At 43.7% G+C, this 14,337-nt stretch overlaps 8 protein-coding genes across 8 annotated transcripts; 2 read left to right on the top strand and 6 right to left on the bottom strand.

Annotated features, from left to right (window-relative positions):
* Positions 1-3: 3 nt before the first annotated feature.
* O0I10_000705 (uncharacterized protein) lies at positions 4-1,105 on the bottom strand (the record flags this gene model as incomplete). The annotated part of the gene is made up of 4 exons (XM_058480813.1): positions 4-160; positions 219-424; positions 487-816; positions 875-1,105. 4 exons carry the CDS (start codon positions 1,103-1,105, stop codon positions 4-6), a joined length of 924 nt encoding a protein of 307 aa, XP_058348377.1.
* Positions 1,106-1,390: 285 nt separating this feature from the next.
* O0I10_000704 (uncharacterized protein) lies at positions 1,391-4,435 on the bottom strand (the record flags this gene model as incomplete). The annotated part of the gene is made up of 10 exons (XM_058480812.1): positions 1,391-1,409; positions 1,471-1,624; positions 1,678-1,748; positions 1,808-2,408; positions 2,467-2,857; positions 2,921-3,313; positions 3,381-3,575; positions 3,658-3,906; positions 3,978-4,102; positions 4,195-4,435. 10 exons carry the CDS (start codon positions 4,433-4,435, stop codon positions 1,391-1,393), a joined length of 2,439 nt encoding a protein of 812 aa, XP_058348376.1.
* A 336-nt stretch (positions 4,436-4,771) lies between these two features.
* On the bottom strand, positions 4,772-5,642 carry O0I10_000703 (uncharacterized protein; the record flags this gene model as incomplete). The annotated part of the gene is made up of 6 exons (XM_058480811.1): positions 4,772-4,801; positions 4,861-4,897; positions 4,978-5,078; positions 5,153-5,285; positions 5,337-5,464; positions 5,532-5,642. The coding sequence occupies 6 exons, from the start codon at positions 5,640-5,642 to the stop codon at positions 4,772-4,774; spliced, it is 540 nt and encodes a 179-aa protein (XP_058348375.1).
* Positions 5,643-6,014: 372 nt separating this feature from the next.
* Positions 6,015-7,012, bottom strand: O0I10_000702 (uncharacterized protein; the record flags this gene model as incomplete). Its single annotated transcript, XM_058480810.1, has 2 exons — positions 6,015-6,812; positions 7,010-7,012. The coding sequence occupies 2 exons, from the start codon at positions 7,010-7,012 to the stop codon at positions 6,015-6,017; spliced, it is 801 nt and encodes a 266-aa protein (XP_058348374.1).
* Positions 7,013-7,615: 603 nt separating this feature from the next.
* Positions 7,616-8,010, bottom strand: O0I10_000701 (uncharacterized protein; the record flags this gene model as incomplete). Its single annotated transcript, XM_058480809.1, has 2 exons — positions 7,616-7,748; positions 7,817-8,010. 2 exons carry the CDS (start codon positions 8,008-8,010, stop codon positions 7,616-7,618), a joined length of 327 nt encoding a protein of 108 aa, XP_058348373.1.
* Positions 8,011-8,985: 975 nt separating this feature from the next.
* O0I10_000700 (60S ribosomal protein L23) lies at positions 8,986-9,514 on the top strand (the record flags this gene model as incomplete). The annotated part of the gene is made up of 3 exons (XM_058480808.1): positions 8,986-9,166; positions 9,252-9,346; positions 9,413-9,514. The coding sequence occupies 3 exons, from the start codon at positions 8,986-8,988 to the stop codon at positions 9,512-9,514; spliced, it is 378 nt and encodes a 125-aa protein (XP_058348372.1).
* A 540-nt stretch (positions 9,515-10,054) lies between these two features.
* On the bottom strand, positions 10,055-11,635 carry O0I10_000699 (translation elongation factor EF-1 alpha; the record flags this gene model as incomplete). Its single annotated transcript, XM_058480807.1, has 3 exons — positions 10,055-10,287; positions 10,427-11,516; positions 11,582-11,635. 3 exons carry the CDS (start codon positions 11,633-11,635, stop codon positions 10,055-10,057), a joined length of 1,377 nt encoding a protein of 458 aa, XP_058348371.1.
* Positions 11,636-13,506: 1,871 nt separating this feature from the next.
* On the top strand, positions 13,507-14,185 carry O0I10_000698 (uncharacterized protein; the record flags this gene model as incomplete). Its single annotated transcript, XM_058480806.1, has 2 exons — positions 13,507-13,597; positions 13,665-14,185. The coding sequence occupies 2 exons, from the start codon at positions 13,507-13,509 to the stop codon at positions 14,183-14,185; spliced, it is 612 nt and encodes a 203-aa protein (XP_058348370.1).
* Between the last annotated feature and the right edge of the window lie 152 nt (positions 14,186-14,337).

Raw genomic sequence — 14,337 nt, 5'->3', positions numbered from 1 at the left:
TATTCATTGCTTTTGGTCGTTGTCTTCTTTGGATGCAGCCTCCACGTAGGACAAGATGTTGTACTTTTTTCTTGCGTAATAGTCGTGCAAAATGCTCATACCGCATACACTCTTGAACACTGTGACAAAAATAACCAGGTCTGGGTTCTTGAGATCCACTCTACACCATCCTCAATCAGTCTCACGTGCAAATCGAATGATACACGTTGTCCACTTACTTGAACTTGTCCTTTGGAATGAGAGGATCAAGAATCTTGATGATGGTATCCTTTTTGAATGTTTGGTTGTTGCGGATCTCAGTGACAATGGCAATGGATGTACCCTTTTCAAGTCCTTCCAAACGTTCCATAAAGACGCGATCTTGGAAACAACGGGTCATTCGATCGTCTGTTGCTGGGCACAGATAATCCAAAGGCAGCCATCGCTATTCCACCATCCCATGTCAGCTTATTCTTCTTTAATTCACCCTACCCATATGAATCTTACCGAGCAATGGCGTATCTTGTGCAATTCTTGTTTTTGTTCTTCTTCAGGTAATGCACGAAGGTGATCCATCAGTCGTGTAACATAATCGGTAGGCTTAACGTTGATGCGAAATCGATAAAAGATCAATCCTCCACAAGCAGCATCCACAGCTTGGAATCGTTTATCTTTGCGTCCTTCAACAGCTTTGGATGGTGGTGATGACGACTCCTCATTGTTGTTGTTGTTGCTGTTTTCTTCAACTTCAAAGTCTCCTTCAAAGCGTTCCCATGTGATCTCATGCCCAGGAAACAATGGTGTAATAGTGCCTTCCAACATGTTTTGTATTTGTCCCTATGGCATCAAGTGTTATTAAAGATGATATCACCTCTTGTCCTTTTCCCTCACTTACCAATGCACGTGTCTCTGCGTGAATATTGCAGCTGACCATGACACCACTTGCGCTGTCGCTTCGTTTCAATAAACTTGAATGCTTTGCTAGCCATCGTTGCTTGAATTTGCCTCGTGAAATGGGGATTGTTGGAGGAGCTGATTTTGGTTTCTTGTTTTGCTGTTGTGTCGTTGCTGTTGTCTCGTCAGATTCACGCGATCGCTTTGACGGCAGCTCTTGCTGTTGTTCCATGACTGGGGCCGGGGAGGAGAAGGAAGAAAGTAAATGTCAAATTCAAAGGAGCTCTAAAAAGACATTTGTGGCCAGCAGTGAATTTGATGCTCAGGATCCTGAGCGCTTTTTTTTTCTTTACTGATTACCGAAACAAACATATGTAATACTGTGCTAGAACAAAAAGAGTCTTAACTAACATAGAGCATGAGGCAGCATGGGGAAGAAGAAAATAACAATAAGGGTGAGGTTATTGGGTGGTGGTAGTAACAATAAAGTGATATACTAAATAAGGAGACATGTTGTTTACGAAAAGAAACCCACTCTGCAATGATGCATCATTAACAATGAATACCGATCCTCTAGTTGGAAAGAAGGATACTTACTTGCTCTTGGACAAAAAGGTCTTGGTAAGGAGATTGAGCGTCTTTGGTATGTCCAATTTGATGTATTCAAGGTCCAACACTTGTGCATGATCTTGCTGCTTCTCCAACAAATCATCCAATTTGAGATCAATTTCCAGGATAGGCTTGTCACGTCCTAGAAAAGTGTATAAGTAAACAAGTCAACAGCTGATGTTGGTGGTAGCTTACCTTTGTAATGGATCGAGATAATAAAAGTACCCGGGATGGGTGATGAAATGCTCAAAAAGATATTATTCCTCCTACAAGTCTATGTAAGCAAATGGGGTCCCCATTCTTTACATCCTTTTCCATAACTTACCTATATTCTGGCACTTCGGTCTCAACAATGATGCCTTCTCTTTCAAGCTGCTGATGGGAAAACTTGACAGGACCCTGAGTATGTGATTTGTTTGCCTTTTGCTTGACTTTGCCATCCACCACTTGGACACCAATGCCCACTTGGTTCTTGTTGGACTTGTCACCACCACCACTTTGGATACGCACGTTCTGTAAATATGCCTTGTACGTCTCCAATTGGCTTGTAAGGTAGTTGTTGTGATCTTGGATAGTCTTGTAGACGCTTTGCAGTGATCGCATCTCTTCCATGACCTTGACTTTGAGATCACCCAAATGAGCCAGCTCCTGCATGATTTCCTCCACAAGAACGCTGTAGCCATCACTTTTCTCTACCACGCCTGCCTGTTCCAATTCCACCAACATTTCCTTGACCTTGATACCCTTGTGCACAAGCGTAGCATCATTGGCGGTACCAGCCGCTTCTGCGATGCGTTCCAATCTTAGAGGTTGTCGAGCAAGGTGAGGTAATGAACGTAGCAGTTGAACAAAGATCGCTTTGGCTTCCATGTACAGGATATCATTTTGCGTAATGTTGTTTTCAGACATGAGCGTCGTGGTCAAATCTACATTGGGGTTATTTAGGATTTGCTTCTTTCATCCTATGCCATCCTCCTTCCTTACCTTGAATTGGCATTTCCCAGCGACTAAAGAGTGGCAGCTCAAATGCCTTGTTTTGTTTACGGGGTACTTGTTGTGGTGCTGGGCCAACCTCTGACAACAATATACGAAGATGATCCTCCTTGTTGGGTGCCAATACATCCATATGTTGTTGAAGCAGTGAATGCGTGTTGTAAATCTCATTGGGTGTAATGCTGATGACAATATCCTTCTTCGAAAGCGCCATGTACTGATCCATTTCCAATGTCTCATAAAAATCACCCACTTCACAAAGATCATTCAGGAACTTGTTGATGCGTTGCTTATTACTCTCCACAAATGCATTGGTTGGGATCATGTATGACTCCTTGGCATAAGATGGCTTGTTGGCAAGGTTCTGTAACATCTTGGCAATCTACATAGATATCCCCATTAGCATCGTATGCTCATCCATGTTATCCCAATAACAAAAGATTACCATGGTCAAGGTTGTCCTTGGATGACTGCTTGGATTACCATCAATAAGCATATAGGCTTGTGGTGTGACAATGGCAGGATTGAGAAAACGCAAGAAAAAGAAACCACCAATGAGTGAGCAAATGGCGTATTCGCTGGCATCAGGGTATTTGCGCTTAGTGAGAGATCGGATTTGTTTGCAGATCCACCTGATTCCATATGGAACGCTGTCTAAGGATGCAATAATCGTATCCAGGAACGAGTCTGCAATCTCCATCAAACGTTTGAGACGTGGTTCAACCATAGCCTTGACCATTGGATCAGTGGCTGCTTCCTCTGCTGAAGTACTTTTCTTCACACCTTCAGGTAATTCACCATGCTCTTGTTCCAATTGATCCAAAATCTCTTCTTGCACCTATCATCATCATCACCATCCATATAAGTAAATCCGGCAGCCATTAAAGAAATGACACGTATAATACCTTCAAAGGATTGATTTGCAAATTCTCATTCTTGTTTTCCAATACTTGATTGATCCGTTCCGATAATACTGATTTGAGATAGGATTGACCAGGGCCACGACGTGTATAAGTGGTGAGCATGCGTGATACGGGCGTGTTTGCACGTAATAGAGAAGTGAATTCAGTGGTGGTCTCGAATTGGGCAGCCAGAACATTCTAATAAGTGATGTGTGGTTGGTTTTAATCGTATGATAATCCCCGATGCATAATTTTGTATCGCGCTCTCTCGCTTTTGTACCTGAAACATGCTGAGCAGTAAATGCTCTTCACGACTCTCATATTGGTTACCATACAGCGTGAACATGACGGTTTGAAGCAAGGTGTCAATTTCGGCAAGATTGACGAGACGACATAGACTTGCAATGTGACGAGGTTCGCTTTGCAATAAAAAGAACAAGTTGCCATATTGTTGCATGCGCCTTTCTTCGAGATAATGGCCACTCGCGTCGTCATCTGCATCATCGAGATGGGAAGCTACTTCATTTTGCTATATATATATATATATATATACAAATGTCAAAACCCAGTAGCATATAAATAGTAATAGAGAATACATACATCCAATGCTCGATTGATAAGTAACGCGATACGCGAATCAAGGAAACGTACGTCGCGTTCGAGGACAAAGTTTTGCTTGGATTGAGCTGAGATGTTTGATTTCAATTCGCGTAGAGTGCATTGAGCTGTTGTAATTAAAAGCAATGATCAGATATCCATGGTTACCCATTCAACATAAACAACATTATGGATGCCCCTCATCCTCCTTTCTTCTCACCCTTGGCCAGCTCATCATGCACTTCAACATCCTGTTCAGCCGCCATGGAATAAAATGCAGAGACTGAATAACGCTTGGAGCCACGTCCAGTGCCGCCACCACGTCGGATTGAATGATGATGATTGTTGGCAGCAGCAGCAGCCACGGCTCGACTGACAATAGTGCTGGTGGTTTGCCGATAACTGAGTGAAGGGATCATGCCACTACGTCGATCGGTCATTACTGAAGTATGAGTGGACATGAGTTGCGTGTATGGAAGAGCAACAAAAGGTAATGAATGAACAGAGATGAGGGAATGAGCCAAGAAAGAGAAAGAAAGAGAGAGAGAAAGAGAGAGAGAGAGAGGAAAAGAAGTTACTATACTAGAAGCAAAAAAAGGGAGTACAACTGAAAAGCAGCCTTTACGTTCATGTCACACACAGACAGGGTTGTCTGCCGAAAAGGCAACTGAAATGACATGCCGATCACTGATCCAGGTATTTCGCTTGATGCTTCCAATCTCAAGGCACATGTCTCGAACACATGGTCACTTTATATATGATCCACTTTTAACTATCTTCTTCTATAATCGTACACACTATAATCCTATTCCACCATACTCGTATTCCTAATCATTCAATGTAAGAAACAAAATTCGTCATGATGGGTGGCCATTCCATTACTTACCCCCTGAGTGTTTTGAGCGACCCAGAGTACAATCGTGCTATGATGTTCCATTCATGAAGATTAGTATACATCCATCCTCATCCTCATTCACCATGTATATATATATGTATGACCTACCTAACCATAATTAAACCACATTGAATCACGATTGCTGCTCCATAATAGGTATATGGTTGTGCTGATTCATAGTACACGATATACTTGACAATCAACACGCACTAAATCACATGATCATAAGCACAAATGATAACATCCCACGCTTCGCTTAGCCAAATGTTGTAACACTACTCACGAATGAACCAGCAAATCCTCCCGCTATCAATGCAAAGCCAAGAAACAAGAAAAGGCGTGCCTTGAACACCAAGCTACTGCCAGCATATGCATATTCTTCACCATGGAGTCGAGATTTGTCAATCAGGTTGATACTAGCAATCAATAAGCATCGCTATCCATAATAAGGTCCTTATGTAACTTACATGACCATACCCAAGGTAGAAAGGATACCGGATACCCAGTCTTCAAATCCCATATGTGCCTTGACGTCACCTTCAGCTCTTGCAGACATTACCAGTGCATCAATAAACACCCACCAGCCAAGTGCAAACTACAATGCAATCTCTCCGTAAGTGGGGTGTGTGTAGAGCGATGGCCATTACCAATGGGTCACATACCAAGACACCTGCTGAATAGACACCAATTTGTCGTGCCTTGTGAGAGAGTGCCCGGAAGGGATTGGGAATGATGAATATCGATCGTGGTTCTTCGTCGTAGAGTCGAGGCATATGGAATAAAGTAAGAGTTATACAACAAGAAAGAGATGCAGTTCCCTTGAAGGAATCTCCGAGGCTCACGCGACATTATAATATTATCTCTCCTACTACTTACCTGCCTGCTTGCTACATAATAGACTACTCACTCAACAACGTATCCATGCTACGATATCATGGCAACCAATGCCATGGCAATTTTTCTAGACACCTGCTGCATGATGAGCTAGTTACTTTTATAGCACACGCAAATGATAATAAAGCATGCAGACCACATGATCTATGTTACACTGGGTATTCCTGCAAATGTTATGAATTTGGTACAAGAAAATGGATTCTTTATTAAGCGTGATGCAATGAGATCGCAAGCACAATAGTCTATCTTGTTTACTGACGAGCAGCAAGTTCCTTGGCAGCGGCGGCAGCACGCTTGGCAAGACGGGCTTGAGACTTGGGACCGTTGATACCACCACCCCAGTGACGGCGGGTTTCCTCCCACTTGTCGTTGTAGTTAGCCTTGACAGCAGAGACCAAAGAAGCGAGCTCAGCCTTATCAGCCTCAGCGACATCAGTGAAAGCGATAGCAGTGGCAGTCTTCTTGTGGACAACTTGACCAAGACGAGCCTTGCCCTTGACAATGCAGTAAGGGATACCCATCTTGCGGCACAAAGCGGGCAAGAAGATGACCAACTCAATAGGGTCAACATCGTCAGCAATAGCAACAAGTTGAACCTTCTTGTTCTCAATAAGAGAGGTGATGTGGTTCAAACCGTACTTGACAACGATAGGCTTGTCAGTCTTGATGGCTTCCTTGCCTTCAGCCTTAGCAGCGGCAGCCTCACGAAGACGTTGACGCTTCTCAACCTTGCTCTCAGGGCGGTACTTGTTAGCGAGCTTCAAGAGCTGAGCAGCAGTGTTTTGGTCCAAGGTTTGGGTGAATTGGTTGATTGCAGGAGGAACCTTCAAACGTTGGTAGATGATCTTCTTTTGGCGCTGAAGACGAACATAAGCGGGCCACTTGACGAAGCGGGAAACATCACGCTTGGGTTGAACATCTTGACCAATACCAAAGTTCTTGGGAGTCTTCTCAAGAAGAGGGTTGGAAGCAGTCTTGGAAGTCTGCTTGCCCTTGATAGGGTAAGGAGCGGGAGCGACCTTCTTGCCAGTGGACTTCTTAGCAGGAGCCTATGTACAAAAAGTATATACACAATAAGCTTATTTGGTCACACACACATAGATACTATTTGCCACCACCCATCCATTCTTTCATCCTTGATTTATCACATCCATCCATTCATCTTTTGATTCATCCATCTTGATTTAACCCATCCATCACATCCATTGCCTTGATCTTTGGGTGGATCAATTGGTTGTACACATACCATTTCTGATTATATCGGCTGAAAAAGAGGAAGTGTATCAGTTGCTCAACTTTCGCTTGATATAACATTACGACCACCGACTTATTCAACTTCCGCCCCACCGACACCTATTGTTGTTGCTCTTTACGATCTCGTTGCCACGACGACGATACCAATCACCACGTTTCGTTCATTTCTTTCACCCCTAGCATTGATGTGATATGATGGTCAAGTACACCAAAGCTTAATTTTAATGCATGTGGGAAAATGACGCACGTGTCCACCACCAAACAAGGCACAATAACACTGTTTACCTGTTTACAAGCATGCATGTGTCAAAAGTAATGTACGCCACAATCCAAACTTAATGAAAAAAAAACCACCCACTTGGCCATCCCATCCCGATCCCAAACTCGTAGTAAACCTTCTTGTTGCTACTACCAATCACCATGACTCCATACCACGAATCCAATCATAAATAACATAGAGAGCCTTGGGTATTAAGCAATTGTAATTGTACGTTGATGGGAGGAGGTGGAGGGGAATAATCACATGATCAAGGATGGTGTTGAATGTTGCTATGGAATCCGTATCACTGCCATATGATGAATGCTGTTGTTTTTTTTTCTACAGAGTGGGTGGGTTGGGTGCTTTTCGTTGATGAGTAAGAACGGCAATGACGATGGTATATACAAAGATGATCAATATGCAAAAGGTTGGAACAAAGAACCGGAAGAGTTGTACTGGTGAGCATGTCAACCTATATCGCACCGCCCCCTTAATGTTATTATCCATGCATCATCACCCTTCATGTAAAGCCATCCTTACCGGCTAAATGACAATGTGCTTGACTTTCGGTTATGCTCAGGCATAAAATAAGGGTCTTCGTCATCGTCGTCACTCTCAACATAGGTTGCAAATTCGTGGGCTTCTTCTTCATCGTCATCGTCGTTTGCTGGGACTTGGGTATTCGATACTGCATCTTCCCTCAGTGCAATGGGACCATATCGATCATCGGACATTGTGGGAGTTGAGAACAAGAAAGCTTGGCGTTGCAAGCGAGGCTGTTTGTTTCAAGAGCGGTGGAGCAACCAATGAGAATTCAAATGCTCATGTGATTTGGCTTTTGTGCATGAAACGCTCGTATCCATCAATGTGTAAGAGCATCCACTCGCCAATGTTAGCGCTGATGATGACTATGTTGTACGTGTTCAATTGCTGTCGCATACATCGTATTGCTATCCACTAAAGGCATTTTCTAGCTAACCATGCGTACTCCTTGATCGCTAAAGGCATCATTCCTCAGTACCAGTAAGCTGCTACGATACATCTATGGCCTCATCCAACCATGTCCAGAGTATAAATCATCGATTAGCATACATAGAGGTATCCACTACTCCTTCCATTTCATCAAACCAGAAGTAATAAACAATGTATATGGTAAAAGAGAGCCCAAACGTCCTAGACGACCACCATCCTTGTTGAGCAAGTTCAAAAAGAGACATGCCATTGGGATACAATAAACGACCTTATACACGTTAGCAAGCTACTCATGGCATAGCATTACATGCCTTAACCTACAAAGGCCCAAAAAAAGGAACAAGGCGTCTTTGTTGGATAAGAAGAATGAGACGAGGTATACTGGCTGATGATGGCTTTAATGCATAAAAGTAAATTTTGAATCTAAAACTACGTATTCGAGGGAGAGTAAGACTATTAGATTCTCGTAGCTTGGTAGGGATGTAGGATCTTGTAGGGATGATGGTCTCATATTCTTGCTCCGCAGCAGCCTTGGAGGGAAATTGGGGGAGAGGGGGTGGGGGAGTTGTTGCTGGCCACAATCAAAGTACCATCCACAACCGGAAGATTGCTCCCTCCTTATTCCCTAGTCAATCATGCCTAAAGGCAAGCATAACAATCGATGGATGGATGGATGAACATAATGGATTAACGGATGAATCGATACAACAGTTAGCATTTCCGGCACCAAGTACCGCATGACTCTCGGTTTGCCCACTGGCGCTGTCATGAACTGCGCTGATAACAGTGGTGCCAAGAACCTCTACGTTATTGCCGTCCGCAACATCAAGGGTCACTTGAATCGTCTTCCTGCTGCCGGCGCTGGTGACATGATTGTCGCTTCCGTCAAGAAGGGCAAGCCTGAATTGAGAAAGAAGGGTAATTACTACTACTACTACTACTACTGCTATTATTCAGCAACAGCAGCATTGGAGAAAATGTCAATACTCATACTCAATTGCAGTTATGCCCGCCGTTGTTGTTCGTCAACGTCGTGCTTGGCGTCGTCGTGATGGTGTTTTCCTTTACTTTGAGGACAATGCCGGTGTTATCGTCAACGTAAGTTTCCTTGGATACATGGTTGCTATGGTATCATACTCAACTCTTTTTGTATATACACTATAGCCCAAGGGTGAAATGAAGGGTTCTGCTATCACTGGTCCCGTTGCTAAGGAGTGTGCTGATCTCTGGCCCCGTATTGCTTCTGCTGCCGGTACCGTCGTTTAAGCAGTATCACCAAAATGAACAATAAAACAACGAACATGTACAAAAGAGCATACATTTCGATTCTTTATCTTGCGGCAATCAATTTGGTCATTGGATTGATGGGGGAAATCGATATCAATACAAAGGATCATTTATCGTGGTATTGGGCAAGTTGATGATAGAGAGGGCTGAGGACGAATTGCTGCAGCTGCGTGCTCTAAGGTAGTCTCTAATCTCAAGTAGAATGATCACAAGGTCTCATTGTACCAATATCGTACACAATAAAATGGATACGCTTTATGCAACCACATCCTACCTTTTATAAGCCTGCGATGTCTACATGGCAAAGTTGTAGTAGCTATGAAGGCTGTCTTTGAATTGCAAGTGGACAAGGTTACATTTGAATGAGCTGATCCATTTATTACTTCCTATCCACAATTACAATAGAATGACACGAATTGAATAGTATGTACTTTTTCCTCCATGAAAGGAGTCATTTATTATTGTACAAAAGACAAAGGAGCCTTTTTAATCATGCAACAGTCATAAGGGCGAAATAACTTATTTCTTGCCAGCCTTTTGGGCAGCCTTGGTAACCTTGCCAGCCTTATCAACCTTCTCAACGGCCTTGATGACACCGACAGCGACGGTTTGACGCATATCACGGACGGCGAAACGACCAAGAGGAGGATATTCAGTGTAAGCTTCAACGCACATGGGCTTGGAAGGAACCATCTTGACGATAGCAGAGTCACCACTCTTAACAAACTTGGGGCTATCTTCGAGCTTCTTACCTGTTTTGAATGAAATGGGGAGTGTTTGGATTAGCAAATGATAAAAAAAGTAATTGAGAATGATCAAGGAAGAGGATTTGCAGCAAAATCAAGAGATTAAGCCCCAATACCCATATCCCAAATCAAAAGATTTACTTACCAGAACGACGATCGATCTTTTCAAGGAGCTCAGAGAACTTGCATGCAATGTGAGCAGTGTGGCAATCCAAGACAGGGGAGTAACCAGCACCAATTTGACCAGGGTGGTTCAAGACGATAACTTGAGCGGTGAAGGAAGCGGATTCCTTGGCGGGGTCGTTCTTGGAATCAGAGCAGACGTTACCACGGCGGATATCCTTGACGGAAACGTTCTTGACGTTGAAACCAACGTTGTCACCAGGAACACCTTCAGCAAGTTGCTCGTGGTGCATTTCAACGGACTTGACTTCAGTGGTGACGTTGGCGGGAGCGAAGGTGACAACCATACCAGGCTTGATGACACCAGTCTCAACACGACCAACAGGGACTGTACCAATACCACCGATCTTGTAAACATCTTGAAGGGGAAGACGAAGGGGCTTGTCGGAAGGACGAACAGGGGGATCAATGTTGTCAATGGCTTCAAGAAGGGTCTTGCCGGTCTTGGCACCAGCCTTAGTCTCCTTGTTCCATCCCTTGAACCAAGGCATGTTGGTGGACTCCTCCAACATGTTGTCACCATTCCAGCCAGAGATAGGAACGAAAGGAACGGACTTGGGGTTGAAACCAATCTTCTTGATGAAGGTGGAAACTTCCTTGACAATTTCGTTGTAACGGGCCTCAGAGTACTTGGTGGAGTCCATCTTGTTGATAGCAACGATCAATTGGCGGACACCAAGGGTGAAAGCAAGCAAAGCGTGTTCACGGGTTTGACCATCCTTGGAGATACCAGCTTCGAATTCACCAGTACCAGCAGCAATAATCAAGATACCACAGTCAGCTTGGGAAGTACCAGTAATCATGTTCTTGATGAAATCACGATGGCCAGGGGCATCAATGACGGTAACGTGGTACTTGGGAGTCTCGAACTTCCAGAGAGCGATATCGATGGTGATACCACGCTCACGTTCAGCCTTAAGCTTGTCCAAAACCCAGGCGTACTTGAAAGAACCCTTACCGAGTTCGGCGGCTTCCTTCTCGAACTTCTCAATGGTACGCTTGTCAATACCACCGCACTTGTAGATCAAATGACCAGTAGTGGTGGACTTGCCCTGCAATCACAAAAGAGTCAATTTCCTGCAATCAAGGGCTTCCCATTGTTCAATGAAGTACTTACGGAATCGACGTGACCAATGACGACAACGTTAACGTGAGTCTTCTCCTTACCCATGGCGACTATAGATGATGCATATTAGATGCCGTTCATGATGGATGGATCCCATTCAGTGGATGGATGGATTTACTCACCTGTTGGATTTAATAAAGAAAGGGATCGAAGCTCGTTTGCCACACACCGCACAAGAAAAAATCAGCCGACAGCTGACCTCGAAAAGGAGTCAATGGGAGGAGACAAGAAGAGAATGCCCACAATCGATGAGGAATCAGAGCTATAGCATCACTCATACAACCTTGTTTATCAATGTATCATCTTTATACCATCAACTTTATAAAAGACGTGTAATCGTAAACTCCAAAATTGAACGCGTAGCAGCTGTTGGGAATGATGGAGCATCTTTATCCAGTAATCTCTTATAACATTACAATGCAAAGCACTATATACATCATATTTGCGTGAGAGATGAGTAGTAAAAGAAACGACACGTCGTGCTCCCTTCAATGACAAATGTCTGTGCGCATACATACATAGATTGAATGTATTACTTTTTGGTGCAACAACAAAGGATGCTGCTGTTGTAAAGATGAAAGGAAGCCATCTTGTGGATCAAAGGCGTTGTGTGGCACACAATCTGGATAATGCTTACCCCTTTCTTCTAAACCTGAGTGGACCAATACAACCACGCTTATTGCTCTCCCTACTTTCATTATGACTTTTTGCAGCACAAAAATAGTCGTTTCAAAACGACAAAGAAAATCAAATTGAGCAGGTGACAAATGCACGTCATTTTGTTGCCGTGACACCATAGCACGTAATTACCGTTTTGTTGATCTTCCTCGATTTTGTGCTTTTGTTCTTCAGCTATGCCCATGTTCACCTTCCACTGTTGTAATCCATTGATATTCTTCTTGGCATTGCATGTTGTTGGTCGAGATCGGTTGAGCCCGTGGTCTATTCTTGTATCATCAAGCATCTTGTATTGAGCACGTGTGTATATCGTTTGCTGCAGTGAGCACTTTTTTGCTCCGCCATGGGCCTATCTCTTTTTCCCCACTAATTAATGCGCGCACAACATCATCATGTTGATCCATTATGTTTAGCATTTTGCTTTCCGCTATGTAACACACTGCTCTTACTGGTATATGCACCTTTCCATCACATCTCGTTTGCGCTTGTCTAAACTAATGATAGCGTGATATTTCATTATCCTCTCCCACAAGTGGTGCCTGTAACACATGATCAATGACCATACATCTACTAGTCATATTGGTTGGTGTGAATGAGTGAACCAGGTATAGACAGCCAAAAGTTTAATATCTTTGTGCCTTTCCATGATAGTAATAGCGTCTCGTATTCAAGAGATTAAAACATCTGCTCCTTTAAATTGTCATAAAACAAAAAGCTGGTGAGCATAAAAGAACGCGTCTACCTGTGATTATGAGCCAGCCTTACTTGAACTCCGGAAAGCACGGAGCGGAATTGATGTGCAATGGGCAGCAGGAGCATCAACAACATGGTGTGTGCCCAAATCAAGACGATGGAAAACAAGTTGAAGGCCAAGATTGCACAAATTGTTCCTTTTTGGCAAGGACGATTTTTAGTCAAATGTGGAAAAACTTGACCATGAAAGGCATCAAGGTGTCGCAAAGCAATATGAATTATGCCAAAGATAGCTGATTTCCCGTTGTTCGTGCCACATGTTTTATGGCGGGCTTGCGATGCTTCAATTGCACATCATGCTTCGTTACCTAAATCGAGCACAAGGAAAATCTTCGTGAGATCAAAGCGTCAGCAGCAAAATGAGCCTCACGATGCTTATAAAAGGGACGCTTCTAAAGCTGCTGTGGCAATTCTTCACTACAACCAATCCTCCCCACACATTCCATTCTTTTATACAACACAAACCCATTCCTATTCCTTTCATCATGAAGTTCTCTCTTGTCGCTGTTGCTTCCCTTGCTCTCGCCGGTATGGCTTCTGCTGCTCCTGCCATCAACTGCAGCAAGACCGTCACTGGTATGTATAATGAATAGCCCATGTTTCTTTATTCTTTGTTAACCAACATTCATTGTTCAATACATAGCCGTTCAAACCACCACCTGTGATGCTTTCGCTAAGGCTCAAGGTATTGCCCCTGAGGTCTTTGCTACCGTCAACAAGATTGTCGACCTTGACCAAGCCTGCACTATCAACGCTGGTGACAAGGTCTGCGTTGAAGCTCCCAAGACCAAGGCTAAGCGTTGCCTCGCTGAAAAGAAGGGTTCCTCCTCCTCTTCTTCTTCCGATGAGGAAGCTGCTCCTGCTGCTGATGCCGCTTCCACTGAAGCTGACTCCAAGCCCGCCTCCAACTCTGGTGCTCCCTCTGAATATGCTCTTTCCAAGGAGCAAGTTGAGTCCCAAGGCTTGAAGTTGGTCAACAAGATCAACCCCAACTGCAAGTGGTTCTACACCATCACCCCCGATGATGTTGCCTGTGAAGATGTCTCTGCAAAGAACAACATTGATCAAGCTACCCTCTTCAAGTTGAACAAGAACCTCCACAGCAAGGCTCCCAACACCTGTGACAACCTTGACACTGGCAAGACCTACTGCGTTGGCTTGTAATTTCTTTCCACACGCTGCTACATTTTACGTTTTCTAATAAACAATGCATCACGTGGCAACTTTGTATGCCTCGTATATTCCCCTGAATCAAAATCCTATTTTGAGTTATTGGACGATCACTGTTGAGCATGTCACACAAAATTTAACCATGT

This window comes from Lichtheimia ornata (genome assembly GCF_029851405.1).
Source record: "Lichtheimia ornata isolate CBS 291.66 chromosome Unknown scaffold00002, whole genome shotgun sequence".
Classification (NCBI taxonomy): Eukaryota; Fungi; Mucoromycota; class Mucoromycetes; order Mucorales; family Lichtheimiaceae; genus Lichtheimia; species Lichtheimia ornata.
This window is presented reverse-complemented; position numbering and strand designations above follow the sequence as displayed.